Source organism: Pyrus communis, chromosome 1 (assembly GCF_041283825.1).
Source record: "Pyrus communis isolate YQ-2024b chromosome 1, ASM4128382v1, whole genome shotgun sequence".
NCBI classification, from domain to species: domain Eukaryota; kingdom Viridiplantae; phylum Streptophyta; class Magnoliopsida; order Rosales; family Rosaceae; genus Pyrus; species Pyrus communis.
In genome coordinates this window covers 13,643,747-13,664,335 of record NC_142565.1, presented here as the reverse complement: position 1 = coordinate 13,664,335, position 20,589 = coordinate 13,643,747, and the positions used below count along the sequence as shown (strand labels likewise).

Genomic DNA, 20,589 nt, shown 5'->3' with positions numbered 1-20,589 from the left:
TCATTAATCCGATACTGCACCAAACACCCGACTAATTTAGTCAGTACTATTCGGTGGCTATTTATCTTATCCGACAGAAATAGTCAATACAGTCTGAGCTGCCAAACGAGGCCTAAAACACATTACATAAACCACTCACATTGATCGATAGCTAGAACCTCGACAAGACAAGTACACAAGGAATCTCCACACAACAAACCCTAAACCCTATTTCTTTCTCTCTTTACCTTCACTCTGTTTCTCTACGTTGAACCTTTGATGCATGCTCTGCATGTTTCCTTGATATGTGAAAACAATGGAGCATGGCTTCCTATTTATACTAGAAATAAGGAGGTCAAGCTAACTTCTTATTGGTTGGCTTAGCGGCTAGAGATATAACAAATCAATTGACCTTCTCTTACAAGATGTTGCGTGGTAATCTAAATAGGTAGTAGACTTAGGCAAGTGGCTGGCCAATAACAGGTGGAAATAGAAGATAAGACACGTCCAAGTAAGTAGCTTCACATAGTCACTGTGTAGAGTGCTCACTAAGCAAATATACAAGGAGATAGCCATAAACTGTGGTGTGCCACATTCGAATATAGCTTCCAACAGTAAGCAATCTAGCTAGACTAATGAAAAGAAGACCTTTTGCCCTCATTCTAACATTAAGGTTCCACCTCCTGCTTGCATGATTTTTAAATGGCAGCTCCTACTAATAAAAACATGAATTACAAGACACTTGTCCTATAAATGCAAACTAATGACACCTCCACCTTAATCCTTCCAACTCAAAACCTAGTCATGGTAATGGTGAGGTGTAAATATGCATAGCTACATGCATCACACGTGATGAGCTATGTAAAAACTTATCTTAGCTTCATTCTAAATATAAAAATAATAATAATAGCCACAATACAACTAAAAATACGGGACCTTACACCGATGCCGCAACTTCCCCACACCCCAAGCGTCCTCTTGCAAAACCAAAACCCACAAATCATTCATACACCCAATTCACAAAACAAACATCTGTAAATTTTACAGCAACCTATTTCCAGAAATTGAAATTTAATTACACAAACTAAAATTGAAATTTGAATTCCGATTTTGATGTACCTAAAATTGAAATCTAATTACACAAACTAAAATTGAAATCTGGACCTAGCAAAATATTGAGAGCGAGATGTGAAGGGACCTTCGGAATTGAGGAAACGAAGAGGAATTCCGACGGAAGGTGGAGCGGAGGAATTCCGACGGAAGGTGGAGCAGAATTGAGGAAACGAAGAGGAATTCCTTCGTCTTTGTCTTCATCTAACGGAGTGGGAGAGAAATTAGTTTGACAATGTTTCTCAAATAGAATGCATGATCGAACATCTATGAGAAAGTGAATCTACAAACACTTCAGTTTCATAGCAAATGCTAGTAGACATCTTTTTTGACAAAAGCGTAAAATTAGGTTTAAATTATCGAACAACGAGTTTAAACCAACTTTACTACTTTCAAAAATCACTGTTTCTTTCATATACAGTATGCACACATACACAGATCACATATACAAACTTTCATAAAATCGTCAATATGGAATCCTAATGGACCTTACCATTTTGAGAAGGAGCCATCTTATCTGAAGTTTCTGAATGCTGGTGAGTTTCTGTGACATTACGTCACAGATCGTTGACAAAACCCCTGCTGTAATTGCCTGTTCGGATATCAAACGAAATGAAGATTACCAAAAAAAATCCCAATTAACAACTTGTTACACTCATATTATTCAGCTCGAAAAACTAATTAACTACTAATAATAATTAAGGAATATGAGCTGAAAATACATCATCTTTGAAAAAACCTAGATGAGAAAACAATCTAGACATACAAAAACAAAAAAAAAAATTCAATCTTTGGGGGTTTCCTCAACTTTCTCGGGAACCAAACAGGGTTATAATATAGAAAACAGAGGAAATCAAGATATCCTAGAATAAAAGTGAGACTGATAATTTGATAAAGGGCATAGAATTTGACCTTGGTTCTGGGTGATGCTGAAGCTGAAGCAAGTACTGCTCTAACCCCTTCTTTGCAATCGACTCCATCAGAATTTCTTCGTCACAAAATAGTGGAAGAACGTATTGGTCATTCTAACACTCACCCAATAAAACCCTAATTATCATATGTTGAACGATTAAAGCAAAAAGCAAAACATTGAGAGAGATAGATATGAAGGGACCTTCAGAATCAAGGAAACGGCGATAATTCCGACGGAGGTTGGACCGGAGTGTGTAGTGGTTGTCGTCTTCCTTCGTCTTTGTCATCGTCTAACGGAGTGGGAGAGAAGAGCGAGACAGAGTGAGAGAGAGGGAGAGATGAGCGAGAGGGAAGAGAGAGACCGAGTGAGAGAGAGGGTAGTGTCTGGACTCTTCCGATTGCACCTCCATTATAAAAATTTAAAAACAGCGCCTATTTTTTCAGGTGGACCGCCAAAATTTTAACAACTTGCACGATGCATATATTCGTCATGCAAACATACTTTGCACGACGCAGCAACCAATACATCACGCAAAGAATGTTTGCGCCACGGAATAACGGCGTCGCGCAAAGTGTTTTTGCACGACGCATCAACTAATACGTCATGCAAAGGCTATTTGCACAACGCATTGGCTAGTGGGTCGCGCAAGTTAATTTAAAAAATATATATATATATATATATTATAAAAATTATTGAAAATTTAACTTTATTCCCTTCAAATTTTAATTTTTTTTTTTTTTACATAAAACCCACAATAATATATTTTTTTAACAAAAACTCGATCCGAACTACAATAATAAATTTAAAGCTACTTAATAAATATATATACCACTTAATTTCTTAAGAGTTATACGTACAAAATAAATAAATTTAAAGCTACTTAATAAATATATATTGTCACATCCCAGCCCGGGCCCCCACCACATTCCAAGCTCGACTTCATTGTAGCACGATATTGTCCGTTTTGGGCCCCGACCATGTCCTCACGGTTTTGTTTCTAGGAACTCACACAAGAACTTCCCAATGGGTCACCCATCCTGGGAATGCTCTCGCCCGAACTCGCTTAACTTCGGAGTTCCAATGGAACCTGAAGCCAGTGAGTTCCCAAAATGCCTCGTGCTAGGTAGAGATGAGAATATACATATAAGGCTTACAAGATCCACTCCCCTAGGCGATGTGGGATCTAACAATCCACCCCCATTAGGGGCCTGACGTCTTCGTCGGCACACTACCGGCCAAGGATTGGCTTTGATACCAAATTGGTACATCCTAGCCAGGGCCCCCACCACATCCCGGGCTCAACTCCACCGTAGCACGATATTGTCCGCTTTGGGCCTTGACCACACTCTCAAGGTTTTGTTTCTGAGAACTCACACGAGAACTTCCCAGTGGGTCACCCATCCTAGGAATGCTCTCGCCCGAACTCGCTTAACTTCGGAGTTCTGATGGAACTCGAAGCCAATGAGCTCCCAAAAGACCTCGTGCTAGGTAAAGATAAGAATATACATATAAGGCTTACACGATCCACTCCCCTAGGCAATATGGGATCTAACATATACCATTCAACTTGATGGGATATGCATTCTACGAAACTAGTTTCAAATATCCAACCATCAAACTTGTTTGTATATACTTCAAGATCGCGTACGCCAAAAATAACAAAAAACAAACATTCAGAGATCAAGTAACAGGACAAACTTTTTCGACGTTATAAATGAAAAATCACAATTTAACGGTTATTTTAACTTCGATTTTGATGATTTTTTTACAGCTACACTCCTTGATCCTATATGAATACAATTAATGAATTTGATCTTCAATTTAAAATATTTACATTGGTGGATACCACAAAATCTTATGTTATACTTAATGAAAGTATAAATAAACTCTAAGTTTTAGTGAATCTATCGTTTTGATGGGATACACATTGTACGAAAGTAATTTCAACGATCCAACCATCAAACTTGTTTATATATGCTTCGAGATCACATACGCAAAACATCGCAAAAAACAAATATTCAGATATCAAGTAACGGGACAAACCTTTTCAACGGTTATACATGAAAAATCATGATTTAACGGTTATTTTAACTTCGATTTTGATGATTTTTTATAGCTACTCCTTGATCCTATATGAATACAATGAATGAATTCAATCTTCAATTCAAAATATTTACACTAGTGGATACCACAAAATCTTATGTTATACTTAATGAAAGTATAAATAAACTCTAAGTTTTAGTGAATCTATCATTTTGATGGGATATACATTATACGAAACTAATTTTAACGATCCAGCCGTCAAAGTTGTTTGTATATGCTTCAAGATCGCATATGCAAAAAGTTGCAAAAAACAAACATTCAGAGATCAAGTAATGGGACAAACCTTTTCGATGGTTATAAACGAAAAACCTCGATTTAACGGTTATTTTAACTCCGATTTTGATGATTTTTTATAGCTACATTTCTTGATCCTATATGAATACAATGAAAGAATTCGATCTTCAATTTAAAATATTTACACTAGCGGATACCTTAAAATCTTATGTTATACTTGATGAAAGTATAAATAAACTTTAGTGAATCTATCGTTTTGATGGGATACACATTGTACAAAACTAATTTCAACGATCGAACCGTCAAACTTGTTTGTATATTCTTCGAGATCGCATATGCAAAAAATCGCAAAAAACTAGGGTTGGGCAAACGGATCCTGGACCCGCGGGTAGGGGCGGGTACCCGTTGTTTGGGGCGGGTAAGGGCCGGGTCCTAAATTTCTAAACACAAAACGGGGCGGGGCGGTTCGGGTATACCATATTAGCGGGGCGGAGCGGATCTTGAAATAGAAGTGGGCGGGCCCCCGGGCCGGCCCGTTTCTAGAATGAATAATAGAAGAAAATCAAGAAATTGTTTCCTCCTGGTCCTCCCGACTCCTCTCATTTCACAGTTCACTCAGACCTCTCTCCTCCTAACTCTCTCCGATCGTCCTAGCTCCATACATCGCTACCCTCCGTCCGCTGCCATCATCATCAGGCTTCGATCTTCTTTTCCTGACTCACTCTCTAGAAATCAGTTTCTCTCCCTCCGACAAACAACGAAGTCGAACAACTCGTGTACCCAGCAAGGTAAATATTTTCTTCTGCTTCCTTAGATTTGTAGATGCTATTCTGGGTTCTCAAAGTGAGCAAGACCCCAATTGAAAATTCATGTGGGTTCTGTGACTGTGTGCTTTTCCCAGTCTGCGTTTTGACCCCAATTGAAAATTCATGCTAAAATTCGTTTTTTCTTGTCCATTTTTGTATGATTGTTAGGTTGATATGGAGGGTTTTGGGATTTTTGGTTGATTGTTTGAGATATTGGAGTTTTGGGGATTTTTTGGTGTTGATCAGGGGTAGGGGTTTTTGATTATTGATCAGGGATTGTAAGTTTCGGGGTTTGGGAATTGTTTTTGAGGTTAGGATATGTTTTATTTCCCGAGAAAACTTGTGAAGAAGATGGAAGGAGTTCTAGTTTGGGATTTTTTTTTTTTGTTCATTTTTATGGCCCTGCGTAAAGATTCACAACCACTTGACTGAATTACTCCGCTGCTATGCTCGTTGGGTTAGTGTTAAGGGTTTTAATTGTGGTAGTGAGGTGATTCTCCGACGCAGTGATTGTATTAACAAAATGATGATTGATTACTGGAATTTTGGTGTTAGTGAATGATGATCTAGCTATTGAAATGATTGATAGCATTGCTTTCCCCCCTAACTTCCCACTCCCACATCAGTATTTCCTCTACGTCTCTGGCTTTGCAAACAGAGCGGAATGGTTATAAAGAGGAAATAAACCGTCAGAAAAAATGGGTACAAAATTCCAACAACGTGGCCTCATAAACTTGACTAGAAGCTGTCAAGAGGAGCAAATGAATTTTCAATACAAAAATGGAGCGGTGGTTTTGGATATTTTTTTTTTAATTTAGGTTTACTTCTGAATTCGTAAGTTAATAATTCCTTTTGATTTTTGGTTATCCTTTTTTTATCTTTCAAATTCATGACGAAGGATCGGGGTACAGAAGTGCACGTTCATTCATTTGCTCAACGTTTAAGGTTTTACGGTGTCCTTGAATTTTTAATAATGCTTTTTGTTTTGGATTTTTTCTTTTGGTTCAAAATTGACTGAATCAGTCCTTAACAGTTCGTATATTGTACAAAGGAGTGTTATGTAATGTTCCATATTCCTATGAATAGCAATGCCATTGTGGTTGTTTTCTTGGCACCATGAAGATGCAGTTGACCCACGTTAATCTACTTTCTGCGTGGAGTTTCGCGCTTCCAAACTACTGCAGATATTTCTTCTTCAATGATTTAGAGCCAGGGGTTGTAATGATTGCTTTCAATACACAACCAGTGTATGTTTTTCCTTCATATTCTCTATAACCTATTGTATAATTTTCTCTAATATATACGTGTTATTGCCCAGCCTCATTGGCCACTGGGTCAAGGTGAAGCATCATGTTATATGTATGAAGGGATACAATGATTTGGTGTTGTTATCGTAGAAAGTGGGCTTGCAGGTAAAATGTTAAGGTTTATGTCCTAAGAGCTCTCTCTCTCTCTCTCTCTCTCTCTCTCTCTCTCTCTCTCTCTCTCTCTCTCTCTCTGTGCCGGGGCTGTGTGTCGATTTCAGAGTTGTTCTTACATTTTTTCCCTTCCCCTCTCTTTTCTGTCTGTTTTTGTAGTTGATCTTTTCCCTCTCTCAGGTCATTCGACGGAGGTGGCTTTTTTGTTGTGTATTTCTTCATTCGTGCACTGTGCGCAAATCGGCTTCAAAGGGCAGTCATGTTTCTTCTTTATTGTCATGTGGTTTTACAATGTGGTATACCTTTTTTATTTAACTATGTTCAATTGGGTGGTGCCTTATTCTTGCCGCTCTGTAAGTGAAGGAGAATGTTTTGCAGAGCTGCAATGAGTCACGAACTTTTTAGGCTGTTTGGTTGGTAAAGATAGCATAGTGTGCGAGAAAAAAAACTGGGAAATATAGTAGTAAGTGGACATGAAAAAGATCATGATTAATGAGACTAAACCATTAAAACAGAGCATGATTAAAGAGGCCATGATTTATTAATGGAACCATGACATTACAAGTTAACTTTATGTTTTTGGATGTACATATTGTTTATCTTTTGTTTTGAATCAATGTCTCAAAAAGTACCAGGATTTGGTCATGATAGTTCCCTTCTTGTAGTTTTTCTTTTACAATATGTTCATCTGTGCATATTGCAATCTGCAGTTTTTGTGCAGATTGCAATCTGTACAAATTTTTTTTTTTTTTTTTCAAACAACCAAAAAAAAAAAAAAAAAAAGACCCGTGGACCCGGCTCGAACCGGCCCGTTTCAACCGGGCCGGGTAATGTCCGGTTCTTATATTAAAAAATGTAATCCCCGGCCCCGCCCGCCCCGTTCTTTTTGAACCTAGGTCCGGTCCGGTCCCTTCAAAATTGGGCCCGGCCCGGCCCGTGCCCAGCCCTACAAAAAACAACATTAAGAGATTATGTAACGAGACAAACATTTTCGACGATTATAAACAAAAAATCACCATTTAACGATAGGTTTAACTCCGATTTTGATGATTTTTTAATAGCTACACTCCTTGATCCTATATGAAGACAGTGAAATAATTTGATCATCAATTTAAAATATTTACACTAGTGGATATCTGTTGACCCTAAAAATTACAAAACCTACGTGGCGCGCAGGCCGAGTAACTAATAAGCTAACTACGTCCTTCGGTCGAATGCGGGGCGTGCCAACTCGTCGGCCGAGGTTGGCCGAGGAGTAAAATTTGTTGATGTCGCTTTGAGCGCGTCGCTGACTTCTCTATCTTGCGGTTGCGACCGAGGAAGGAACGCTCTCGGTCTCTGGGTTCTACAACCTGAAGACAAGGCTGCTAATTCTGCTGAGTTCACAGATCGTCCGAGCCTGATTTGGTCACTGTGATTATATTCGTGAGAGTATAAGCACGTCGAATCGAGACCAAACTGTATGGGCACAGGTACTCGAACGTGACGTATGTCTTGATGGTAAACGTAGTTCGGCCGTCGGAATGCCAAACCCTGAAACTCACTTGTGAGTATCCAATCATAAAACCACTCGGCGACCAGTACGCCGAGCAATGTAATTCGTAACACCTAACTATGCCGAGAAGGCTAGCAAAGTGACCTCTGCCAACAAAGGTTCGAAAACCTTTCTCGACCGAGACTTGGATAGATAATCGGTCGACCTCGATGCAGTGCTGTTTATCCAAACTGAAGGTGCTCGCCGGGTGCTTCCACAGTGCTGTTTATCCAAACTGAAGGTGTGTCGGCAGGAAAAAGAAAAGGAAAAAATCTCAAGGTGTTTGAGAGGTTTTGCGCAGGGCAATTGTATGCTGATTTGAAGGTCCTTTCTGTTTGCATGATTTCTTGTATTTATAGTGCCCCATTCCTTGAAACCGACTCCGATTTGGATTGGGAGTCCTTGTCCCATTTCGCCTCTTCCTCGAACAAACCTCCTTCTACTGGGATTCTGAATTTTCCTTCATTTCGGGACTTCATTCCTTGCTGGTCGAGAATCCTAGTTGCACCAGGACTTCCTCGACCTTTCTATTTATCTGGACTACTTATGATAGGATTTGGCCGACCCTGCCAGCTGGCCCGGGCCTTATTATTCGGCCCATATTATTTGTCATCACCTTGGGCCGAGCGCATCCTGCTGCTCGGCCCAGCAACAATATTTTGGGCCCAAACAATATCATAAAATCTTATGTTATACTTAATGAAAGTATAAATAAACTCTAAGTATTAGTGAATCTATTGTTATGATGGGATACGTATTGTATGAAACTAGTTTCAACGATCCAACCGTCAAATTTGGTTGTATATGCTTCGAGATCCCATATGCCAAAAATCGCAAAAAACAAACATTCAGATATCAAGTAACAGGACAAACCTTTTCGACAGCGATAAACAAAAAATCACAATTTAATAGTTATTTAACTCCGATTTTGATGATTTTTTACAACTACACTCCTTAACCCTATATGAATACAATGAACTAATTCGATCGTGAATTTAAAAAGTTTATACAAGTGGATACCATAAAAGAAAAAGGCAATGCAAGAACCCCAAAAGAAAAGCAAAAGGAAAAAAAAAAAATCTCTGCGAGACGCAAGTATTCGATATTGCTACGTCGCGCAAAGTGTTTTATTTATTTATTTTTTTCCCCATTTTCTTATGAATTAATTCGATCATCGATTTAAAACATTTACACAAGTGGATACCACAAAATCTTATGTTATACTTAATGAAAGTATAAATAAACTTAAGTGTTAGTGAATCTATTGTTTTGATGGGATACGCATTGTACGAAACTAGTTTAGACGACCCAACCATCAAACTTATTTGTACATAATTCGAGATTGCATACGCCAAAAATCACAACAAAAAAACATTCAGAGATCAAGTAACTGGACAAAAATTTTCGACGGTTATAAATGAAAAATCACAATTTAACGGTAATTTTAACTCCGATTTTAATGATTTTTTACAGCTACATTCCTTGATCCTATATGAATACAATGAACTAATTCGATCATCAATTTAAAATATTTATACTATTGGATACCACAAAATCTTATGTTATACTTAATAAAAGTACAGATAAACTCCAAGTGTTAGTGAATGTATTGTTTTGATGTGATACGCATTGTACGAAACTAGTTTCAACGATCCAACCGTCAAACTTGTTTGTATATGCTTCGAGATCACATACGCCAAAAATCACATAAAAAAAACATTCAAATATCAAGTACTTGGAAAAAATCTTTTTGACGGCGATAAACGAAAAATCATGATTTAACGGTTATTTTAACTCCAATTTTGGTGAATTTTTTACAGCTACACTCCTTAACCCTATATGAATACAATAAACTAATTCGACCATCAATTTAAAACATTTACATAAGTGCATACCACAAAAGAAAAAGGTAATGCAAAAGCCTTTTCAAATGCATGATATATATACACACACACACACACACACCAATAGTTCGCCGAGCTCGATGAGCATGAGTTAGCGCTCAGCACATTTGGGGGCATTTAGTCACCTGATTGAGACAAGAAAAGCGTTAGGCAATCCACTCATTGCAAGATGCATTAAAAGAGGAAAAATGGGAGTATATTAGTAAACTCCCACATTTGCTGCGTGGTTATAAAATACTTTCGGCCGTTTAGGCCGAGAGTGAACAAGCAATCAGCCCGAGGAATTTTGCATGGCACCAAGGTATTTGAACAACAAGTCTACACTAGCGTTGTCCATGGCGTGATGGTGTGCTGATACCATTAAGGATGCCCACCGAGCTCAGCGGTGAAGTTTCATCGAATGAAGTGGCCTTAAAGGTTTATATTTGTCGAGGTATTTATGGTATTTTTTCACACTAGCTTGGCAGTTAGTCTGCTGAGTTGTGTATAAAAAAGAATGGCTTTTCGACGATGCTGTTCATTGGTAAGTTGGTGTATGGTCGTTCGGCTAGTGCATTTGGCCGGTGTATAGTCATTCAACTGGTGTATTCGGCCAGTTATTGATATAACTTCGACTAGTTATGGAGACACTTCAAGCTCACCGAGGTAGATGTAGGGTGCCCAGGAGGGCTTTGGTTCGGCCCACTTGGAGGGGATACGGCTTGCTCGAGAATATCAACAAGGTAAGGACAACGGAGATTAAGAGTGGAAGGCAGGCTATGTCGGCAGTGATAGGGGTTTGGTTCCAAGACATATACACTGGGACTGGCCTACTGACAACCTTTTCGCTTACCTTATTGATCCCAGCCATGCCACCATTTTTGCTTCATTCAAAGATTGGGTCGTTGGTCCATTGTTTTGCTTCACCTCTTAGTTTGTGGTTGGTGTACGAGAGGACAACTAATCCAAGATCCAACCTTGTATCTGTTTGACATCCATATTTGTTCGACACCTAATATCTGTTCGACCGTTTCTCTTTTCCTTTGGTAATATACACACACATACATAAATTATTTTCTTAATCATTCGGCTGTGGCCTGTACAGGCCGAGACTTGAGAAAATAAGGGGGGACGGGGAAATTCGGAACAACTTTCTACCGAGTACATTCGGCGGTGGATGTTTATTTTTCCTTGACCATATATTTCTCTTTGTCACTTGGAGGTGCTCAGCGGTCAGGGAAAGAGAGTCCTCTGCTTCACCGAGTGACTTCATTTTCGATGATATCGGGAGTTCTTGGACTGCGCTAATTTCCTTAACTATTCGGCTTATGAGCCGTAACTCAAGGAAACTGGGGGCTAATGTTTGGACCCGATTTTACACTCTAGCTCGAGTAATCAAGGTCATTAAATGAGCAAAATTTTAGACTGTTAGATGATAAAATGGTTGAAATAATTTTTAACACAGTAATGATATTCATATCATATTTTTATACCATATTTATATCCCACCTTAGGTGGCATTTGATGTGGACAACCACATCATTTGAAAAATTTGCAAAACCCAAGGAAATGAAAGAGAAAAACTTCTCGTATACCACAATCATCATTTAATTAACTAGTTTTTCTTAATTATTATTGTATTAAATAATGAACTAAATTTAAAAATCTGATTAATTCAAATAATGTGGTTGTCAAATGCCACCTAGGGTATTATAAAAATATGGTATAAAAACATGGTATGAATAACATTACTTTTTTAATTATTATTGAAAAATAATATTATGATAATCATGATATGTCTCTTAATAATATATTAAATTATCTAAACCTAATATTTATTTAAATCCCAATTGAATTCAAATAATGAAGCATCCAAAGTGGGATGATCTTCATAGAAGTGCAAATGATGCGCACCTTTTGATGATGTTTTGTTTTTTGGCTACATGGATGCATCTGAGCGAAAATGAAGGAGGCCGGATGCTACGGCACATTCAAGTAAATGGGTGATAAGATTTGCACGGATTGCGTGTAAGTTGGAAGAAAGCATGTGGCATGCATGGCTGCACTCAGACATATAAGGGGCTAATTAAAAAGAAAATAATGATCTTGAATAATGATGACAAGCCTAGGTAGGCTAGGCTATCACGATAAGAAGACTTTTAGTTGGATAGGCTTTTTTGAGGTTTGGAAAATCACGAACATCTATCTGAAGGATATGTCTTGGTCTCTCACGCGGATTAATTTCAGTCCGCGAAATTGAGTTACAGTTGGACTTTACAAAATTATCTGGTCGTGTCAAGCAAGTACATCATCCCTATAAATAAAGAGGCAGTGGCAACGAGAAAGCGTTGTCCAATTCAACGCACAAACTGCCATGCGCAAACTTTCGCTCTATGCGAAACCTCTTAAACACCTTGAGATTTTTATTTCTTTTCGCCAACACATCTTCAATTTGGATAAACAACACTGTGAAGGCAACCGATGACATCTTCAGTTTGGATAAACAACATTGTTGCCGTAGAATCAGTCGACCTCGGAGCACTTTCAGTTTGGATAAACAGCACTGCGTCGAGGCTGACTGGTTATTTATCCAAATCTCGGCCAAGAAGGATTTTCGAGTTCTTATTGGCAGAGGTCATCTCATTAGTTTTCTCGACGAAGTGAAGTGTTACAGATTACTGGGCTAGCACATTGAACGCCGAGTTGTTTTATGATTGGATATTCACAAGTAAGTTTTAGAGTTCGGCATTCTGACGGCCGAACCACATTTACCATCAAGACGTACATCTCTTTTGAGTATTTGTGTCCATATAGTTTGGTACCGGTTTGGCATACTTATACTATTACGAATATAATCACTGTGATCGAACCCGGTGCCGACGATCCATGAACTTCGCAAGATTAGTAGCCTTGTCTTCAGGCTCTAGAACCCGAAGGCCGAGGCGTGTTCCTTCCTCGACCGTAATCACAAGATCAAAAAGTCAGCAGCGTGCTCAACGCAACATCAACACATTTTACTGCTCGGCCAAGCTCGGCTGTCGAGTTGACACGCCCCGCACATAACTGAATGACGTAGTTAGCTTATTGATTACTTGGTCTGCATGTCACGTAGGCTTGATAGTTTTTAGGTTCAACAATAACAAAATGAAGTTTGAAGGTAAGCCCTATTCTTTTTCACTATTTGTCGTTTTACTTTGGCCTGTATTAGGTAGGTTGGACTTTTCACTCTAGCTCATGTACGTGGTATTTCAGATAAGCAACTTTTAGTCTCTCTTAGAATCTTAGCTGAACCTGTAAAGCTTCTTCTATAGTTCATGTTCTTTGGCATCCTTCTGCATTCTCTTGGGTCCAAGTGAATACAAATGACTTTTCTAAAGGTAACTTTGGTCTCCCGGCTTGTGATGGGGTTTTATGAGATTTTGTAGGTTATTATCTTGGTGGTTTCTCCATGAGCCTGGGCATCGTACTTCTTTCTATGCGGAACTTCATGCAATCATCCTTAATGTGGAGTAAGGTCATGTGTGGGGTTAGCAAAACTTATGTCTTGAAAGTGACTCTTAGTGTAGTATCTTGATGTGCTTCTAGTTCTTTTTCTCCTCATTGGTCACTCTAGTTTCGTTGGAAAAGCTGTACTTCCCGGTTACAACACATGATTTTTCATTGTCTCATACCTTTCGAGAAGGGAATGCAGTTGCAGACAAATTAGCCAATTTAGGGATTCTCTTGTCTTCACTTGTTTGGCACGCAGCTCCTCCTATTGAGATTGTTCCTTTTATGCTTTCATATTTCTTGGGCATGCATGCCTACAGGTTTATCTCCCATTCTTAATGTCTGATTTTCTTTTTTACCTAATTCTTTAGGATTTTCCTTCTTGTTTTGTAGCTTACTTTGCAAGTTCTTACCTTTTAGGTTTTATTTTAGAGGGGTTTGGTCCTTCCCTTCCGCCGCCAACCCCCACCCCCAAACCACCCCCCCTCCCCCCTCCTTGTATTTTCCTTTTCAAGAAGGGTAAGTTTATGTCCCCTCCTCTTTTCTTGTATTTTGTTTTTCTTACCCTATGAGGACTAAAGTTTATGTGTCAAGGTTAACTTTTTTTTTTTTTTTTTCATGATCAATAAAATTTGTTCAGTGAATCAATTAAATTGAGGTATGTCCCATCCACAAACATCTTTTGCGCGTAAGTACAAATTAAAGTGAGCTTTGTCCCTCCAATGTTTAATTTTTCTTTCTGAAAGAAACCTGAGAATTAAGAGTCAAGCCACTTAATTACAAGGAAAATCTTGTGCACTGTCATGTTTGAAAGAATAAATTGCTGGAGACAAAAATCAATCCTTTATTAAAAATACCTTAACTGTAGCAACAATATGATTGAACTATTAAATATGAACACTGCAAAGAACGGGATTGACTCATGCCTAGGCTCTAATTTTAATACCAAAAAACAAAAATAAAAAATTGAAGAATGGGATTGACATTTGTATATATGATTAATTTGTGTGGTTCTCTTTACACTACTTTTCTCTTGAAGAAGCATGTCACTAAAGTGATCATATTGGTACCGGAACCAACATAATCACTTTCGAGGAGGAGGTCCTTCTAGTCGGATATAGTCGTACATCACTCCTTCGAAAATGCCCAAGCTTCTTGACTGAGTAAGATAGATGGTGTTGTGTCCTTCTCGTAGTCGGTAGCTCGGTACACCAATACTGAACAACCAGTACAAACCATGAATTCCATGCCTAGCTATGGCATTGTCCTTCCCTATTAGCCCTGTCGTAAAATGAGGTGGGAAGGCGCTCTGATTGTTGAATCGAACCTGGTTCGAACACAATGTCAAACACAATCAGCCAAAAACTATACCAATGCTATGTCACTTGCAAAATGTTTAGCATTTTAAGGGTTAGAAACAGTACCTGCAGTTCTGCATTAGTGGCTGAGGCCAATGCCAATTGGAGCGTATAATTTCCGGTATTTGTCAAATGTTGAAGTTCAAAAAGAATTCTCCATGTGGTTGCTTCATACGTACGATTTCCGATGTTCCTAGAGTGCTTGATTAGATTAGTAAGACATACAAATTTAAAGAAGCAGAGGCATTGTAACGTTTGGTAAAACAAATACCTTGTCACATGAGCGAAAAACCAGTTATCACTATAATTATCAGTACCAATGTTATAGATGAGATCTTCATCAGGGTATAAATCTGCATATCGTTCCCACAAGCCATATTGCCTAAACCTGTGAGCAATTAAATGCATTTTAAATGTAGTGAGTTTCTATATAACTAAACCGAATGAAGTGTTCTCTTGTCAAGCAATCTACTTTGGTTTAGATTGATAGTCTAATAATATATAGTGCCAAGACTATCTATCAAGATTGAGAACATAATTATACTACGAGCAACACAAAATATGACTGCCATATGAAAACTCACTTGTCTGCGCGATTGGTAGTGAACAATTTGTTCATAAGGGTGGGATTTGGATCCGGTACGTAAAACTCGGCCGCGGATCGATCCGGTATGCCAATTTCCCACAGGGTGGGACCATTTCTTGGAGGTACGTAGGTAAGATTAGCTAAATTGATTTCACTTCCTGCATACATAATTCAGTATTGGAAATATATACTTGTTTGCTGTTTCAAATGGCAAAGTCAATTAAAGATTTGCACAGAGAACGCACCTGGTTCAATTGTAATGTTAGACTTATATTTGTAATCCCCAATAATGCCGGGAACAGTTGCATACAAACTATAATTTCCAGGTCGAACATCTTTGATGAGGAAACGACCTTGCTCGTTAGCTTGAGTCCAGAATTGATAACCCTGTTAAAACAAATTTATAGCAAGTTATAAGAACTTGCATTTGAACCATAATATTCACACTGCTAAGTGCGTATTTGGTGCGCAAAAAATGTCGACTGGATTTTCTAGCATGTTGATATCTCCTGTTTGGTACTGTTTTCGCGTTTTTGGATACTCATGGTAAGAACAAACACAAAGCGAATAACAAAAACGTTACCAAACTGTTTCTGTGAAACATATGGGAGTAAAAACTAGTGTCACAATTTACCTTGCTTTCCTTTTGCCATGATCCCGCTTTTCCAGGTGCAGCCAATCCTACATACGCAGAACTTGCCCAAACAAGGCTCTTGCTGGTGTACCTAAAACAAGAAGAACGTTTATAATTACAGTGGAACAGATCGAACCCTTTGAGGAAGAATAAAAGGGAATTAAAAGGAATTGAAGTCTCTAAATAGGAACATACCGATCCCGTACTAGTAATTGACCGGCAACTGATCCGCGTCCGCTTGAGCTAGGAATGTCTTCTGATTGACTGAAACTGTATGGCCAGCTCTTGACTTCTTCAACCAACTAATAACAATTACAGGGTTAATATAAATTGACGTATATCCTTATTAACATAGTAAATGTGTGTATATATTATCACATTACGTACCTGCTCTTTAGCGTTTTCCCAAAGAGCAGACTCATTTAAACTTGGAACCGAATTGAGATACACAAAGACAGGCCCAAACACTTTCTTCCATGCCTCACCACTTGCAAATCTCATTCCAACCTCCTTCCCAGCATAGTGAGTACTAACAAACATCTGGATCAAGTAAATCTGATAAGTATTTAAGTTTTTCAATAATATTATGAATATCAGGGCATATAGGTGGATGAAGATGAATATTGGGGGATATGGGTGGCTGAAGAGTTTTGATGGGGGTACTTACTGAGAGGGCGGTTGGGCCTACATGAGAGGTGAGGTCCTGCTTGAAGGGCCCAGCTGTGCGAAACTCATCACTAGGTGTGATGATCCAGAAGCCTACGGCTGGCTTATTGCAAATCCATCCATGGACCTTGTTATCTTTGTCCTCACTTGAGTATTGGTACTTGTCGTCCACCTGCAACCCCAAACTTATTGTTAAATTAAGGGATGTAAATTAGCCTAATTTTAGTTTTGGAATGAATTCTAAACTCAGCTGTAAGTTCAGAGACAAATTCTAAATTTTACTCTAATTATTATGCTACATACTATAGACAAATTTTGACAATAAAAATGGAGAGAGGCTAAGTGGTACCTCTCCTCTGAGGTCAGGATTGCTTGGATTGGTCAAAAGAACAGCTTCAGGATAGGCAAGTTTAATACCGTTTGAACGGTCATCGGCTGTTGGCATGACCCTTTGTCTGTCGTCAGACACAGCCATGAATTGAAATCTGCATTATAAAACGAAACAAATAAATATAAGTGGCAGACTGAAGTAGCTCGTCGGAGTCTGATAAAAATATAGTAGATTCATAGTTTCAGAAATTAACACAACGCGTCGATAAATCCATATTATTGTTCCATTTCACACTTACTTGTCTTGTTGAAGTTTGTACACAATTCTAATTTGATCAATGTCCAAACCCGGCCACCCTTTGGGACGCTCAAATATGGAATATGCATAGAACCCGGCGCGACCACGCTGCATTATGTACCTGCAGCAAAGTTTAAAGTAAAGTTAAGAGAATTTCAGGCATAATTGTAATTGCATTCTCTGTACTTTGTTTATCTCTATTTGGGAAAGGTTGACACCGTACCTTTTGTCAACATTCATGGAAAGTGTTGCATTTCCTCGAGAAATATCGTATTTTTTGGTAAAAGAAATTTCTGTTTGATCTGCCCTCGCAGTAATAATTTTAAATCTCCCCCCTTGTAGTCTGCACACGGTTGATATACATAATTTTAGCTAAAAGCTAAGAGACATATTTTCTTTTTCAAACCTCAAAAAATATGCAGATGAAAGAATGACGAGCACGTACTTGTCGATACCTCCTGTCTCTTTGTTATTCCAGACAACATCCCAATAGCTATATGATAGGTTTGGCATCAGTTAAAGTTCAAACGATGTGCAAACTTGTATAATATATGATTAGTATACAAAAAAAATAAAAAAAATAAAAAATAAAAAAAATCACATTTACTCCGCTATTTTTGTAAAATTTGTGTGTTACCCTCTATTATTTTCCTGATTCTTGATTTCAAGTAAGTTGTCGATTCCCTTGTACTTGATTCCGATGACGTCTCCTCCGGGATAAGAAAACGTAAGCCGGACAATGCCATTATTCATTACCACCTGAAAGAGAAATGAAATGTGACATGTGATATTTTGACAATGGCATCCAGATGTAAAGAAAAATCATGTAAAAACAAAAAAGAAGTTAGAGAGGACCCGGAAAAGGAGATTCAAATAACAGAATTAGAAAATTCAAATCATTAGGAATATGATTTCCTCAAAACCACTAGGAATATGATATCAGAAGATATTATTGGTCAGTAAGCTTACAAAATGGTGACTGCAAGTTTACCTGGTTTTTAGTCTTTATTAGCATCTGGTCGAGCCCATTATTTGATCCAGTAACGCTCCTTAGTGCTCTTCTGCAATTACACAGTAAATATTTCATTAATAATTCTTCTTAAAATTAATTCAGTTATGCAGATGTTGACATGAAATTTCAAGGACAAATCACAACTTAAGGAAAGAAAAAAAGCCAGAAAAAGGGGAATCCCAGTCCATACGGCGGCTTGAAAAAAAGATCGAACAGAAATTGTAGTCTTTCAAAAACAAGGAATTCCTTGAGGTATGCTCCAATTTTGAGCAACCTTCGTCACGATTAAGTAAACTAGTACAATTTCAAGAATATAATGAATCCAAAGAGTGGGCCAAGTGTTTCTAGTCCCAGGTTGAATGGACAAATGTCAATCTTTAATCAATTATGCCAATATTCGATCTTAATTTTGATTTTGATTTTATTGAATTACGTGTGATACATGTCAAATAAGGGTGTGTGAGAATTAAAAAAGTGTGTAAGAAATAATAATAGGTACGTGGATATCACACTTTTTTTTTTAAATAATCTTTTTTGTGGTGTGTGTTGATCTTGTGAATTGCTAGTACTAACCGTGACCTCTGGTAAAGACTGCCAAGAAGGTAAAAGGCAAAACATAGTGGTCCTACAAACATCCTATAAATAAAGGTATGAATGAAACTATTTAAGGATCTTTGTGACATTCAGCAGAGAGAAAGAGAGAGAGACAGAGAGAGAGAGTTACAACATCCTATTGAGTTATGACTCACGAGATGGACAACAACATTGAATCTGAGAACGCCTTAATTATGATGGCTTATGCTAGAGAAAGAATATATATGTTGACTGGGGAGTTGAGTAAGACTTGAAGTCTCGTGAGAAAAAAAGCGCAGAAAAAACTAGAATTAATTCGAAGAAAAAACACAAAATTATAGTTTATATGTCTTTTTAACAAACGATATTATATATATTAAGAGAGATGATGAATTTAGCCTCACAATATGTCAGCAATAATGCAGTTTAAATTTGTGTTTAGTAAAAATTAAACTTAAAACTTCTTACTTACAAGTAAAGGGAAATACCATTAGAACGTAGCATTAAAAATATAGGAATACCCTTTATATTTTAAAAATATGGGAATATCAAAAGCATTAAATTCAATAAAATATTTCTGTAAACAAAACAAAAAAATTATTTGGGACGTCGTCGGTTCTCTATAGCAATAATCTGCTTCTTCAACAGAGCAAAAAAAATTCAAGGGACCGTTATTTATAGGCCACAAAATAAAACAGGTAGCAACTCAACTCGATCAGAGCTGGTCGCCCTCTCTGAGAGGTCTCACCATTTAAAAGGCAATGCACGACCCTGTCTCTCTTTTGCAGAAAGAGCTTGCCTTTTCCTCTCAACGAAGTTTTGGAATCTAAATTTTTCCGATCACCACGAATTCAAAGAAAAAAAGAAAGCGGAAGGTAGAGGACGAACGAACCTTACGGAAATCTTCGCGAAGTTACCATCATCAGGCAAGAAGAAGAGCAAAGCGAGCATTGCCAATATCCCAAGGACCCAACTCCATTGCCGTACCGTCTCCATTTTCGACCAACCTGAAAATTTTTAAACAGCATATATTCAAAAGATATATGCATATTTTTGTGTTAATGACACAAATATATGCATGGTTAATGGAAATTAACTGCACCAGAATTTAATCACAAAACACGAGCTGGCTAGCAAAGTTCCAAAGAAAATGGTTTATGCACCTTGATTAACGCAAATTATTCGAGTTCTAGGATAAACTCCTATATATTTATGGCCGTCTTTTCTTTTGGAAGCAAAAGCAAAACTATAAAGTGGGACAAAGCACAACAGAGTTTATCTTGTTAGAACGTACCTCTCTCCCTCTCTCTCTCTCCCTCTCTCTCTCTCTATATATATATATCTCTCTCTCTCTCTCTTTCTCTCTCTTCTCTGGGCATTACTAAATTCCTTTTTGGATCCTTAAGGCTTCAAAAACGTGCAGACAAACAAATATATAATGCCTCCAAGTGAATGAATGAGCTTTATATAACCGCAGGTGGAGAATGAGTTCTGCTCCCTTTTGGCATGTTACACTTGGCAATTTTGGTGCATGAATTTCCAACAATCACCTCCTTGATTCTTTATGTATCACAGCTTCTATTAAGGCAACCCACCTACTATTCTAGTTCGGAAAGGAAAGGACAATTTTGTCATGCAATAATGTTATGTGGGCACAGGATGG

At 38.0% G+C, this 20,589-nt stretch overlaps 1 protein-coding gene and 2 long non-coding RNA genes across 4 annotated transcripts; 1 reads left to right on the top strand and 2 right to left on the bottom strand.

Moving 5' to 3' along the window:
- Positions 1-895: 895 nt before the first annotated feature.
- On the bottom strand, positions 896-2,436 carry LOC148699214 (uncharacterized). Of its 2 annotated transcripts, XR_015965221.1 has the most exons (4): positions 2,204-2,436; positions 2,002-2,114; positions 1,583-1,681; positions 896-1,293 (listed from the first exon to the last, which is right to left on the bottom strand). It is a non-coding gene; the product is annotated as an uncharacterized LOC148699214 (long non-coding RNA). The 2 variants fall into 2 exon arrangements; XR_015965220.1 differs by lacking the exon at positions 2,204-2,436 and having other exon boundaries at positions 2,002-2,189.
- Positions 2,437-4,699: 2,263 nt separating this feature from the next.
- Positions 4,700-7,213, top strand: LOC148699213 (uncharacterized). The gene is made up of 2 exons (XR_015965219.1): positions 4,700-5,127; positions 6,744-7,213. It is a non-coding gene; the product is annotated as an uncharacterized LOC148699213 (long non-coding RNA).
- A 7,076-nt stretch (positions 7,214-14,289) lies between these two features.
- On the bottom strand, positions 14,290-20,363 carry LOC137720581 (uncharacterized). The gene is made up of 17 exons (XM_068459672.2): positions 20,090-20,363; positions 19,819-19,933; positions 18,333-18,402; positions 17,979-18,100; positions 17,787-17,834; positions 17,565-17,684; positions 17,343-17,462; positions 17,063-17,198; positions 16,715-16,885; positions 16,435-16,587; positions 16,243-16,349; positions 16,048-16,138; positions 15,659-15,800; positions 15,412-15,571; positions 15,099-15,215; positions 14,894-15,020; positions 14,290-14,796 (listed from the first exon to the last, which is right to left on the bottom strand). The coding sequence occupies exons 2-17, from the start codon at positions 19,920-19,922 to the stop codon at positions 14,554-14,556; spliced, it is 2,031 nt and encodes a 676-aa protein (XP_068315773.1). The 5' UTR covers positions 19,923-19,933; positions 20,090-20,363; the 3' UTR covers positions 14,290-14,553.
- Positions 20,364-20,589: the final 226 nt, after the last annotated feature.

What these genes read in the sequence shown, in the direction of transcription:
- LOC137720581 (XM_068459672.2), bottom strand. Translation starts at nt 19,922, where the DNA reads ATGGAGACGGTACGGCAATGGAGTTGGGTCCTTGGGATATTGGCAATG. An exon ending in CAATTACTAGTACGGGATCG is followed by an intron (nt 16,139 to 16,242) that starts GTATGTTCCTAT and finishes TTCTTGTTTTAG; the next exon opens with GTACACCAGCAAGAGCCTTG. An exon ending in TAACATTACAATTGAACCAG is followed by an intron (nt 15,572 to 15,658) that starts GTGCGTTCTCTG and finishes TTATGTATGCAG; the next exon opens with GAAGTGAAATCAATTTAGCT.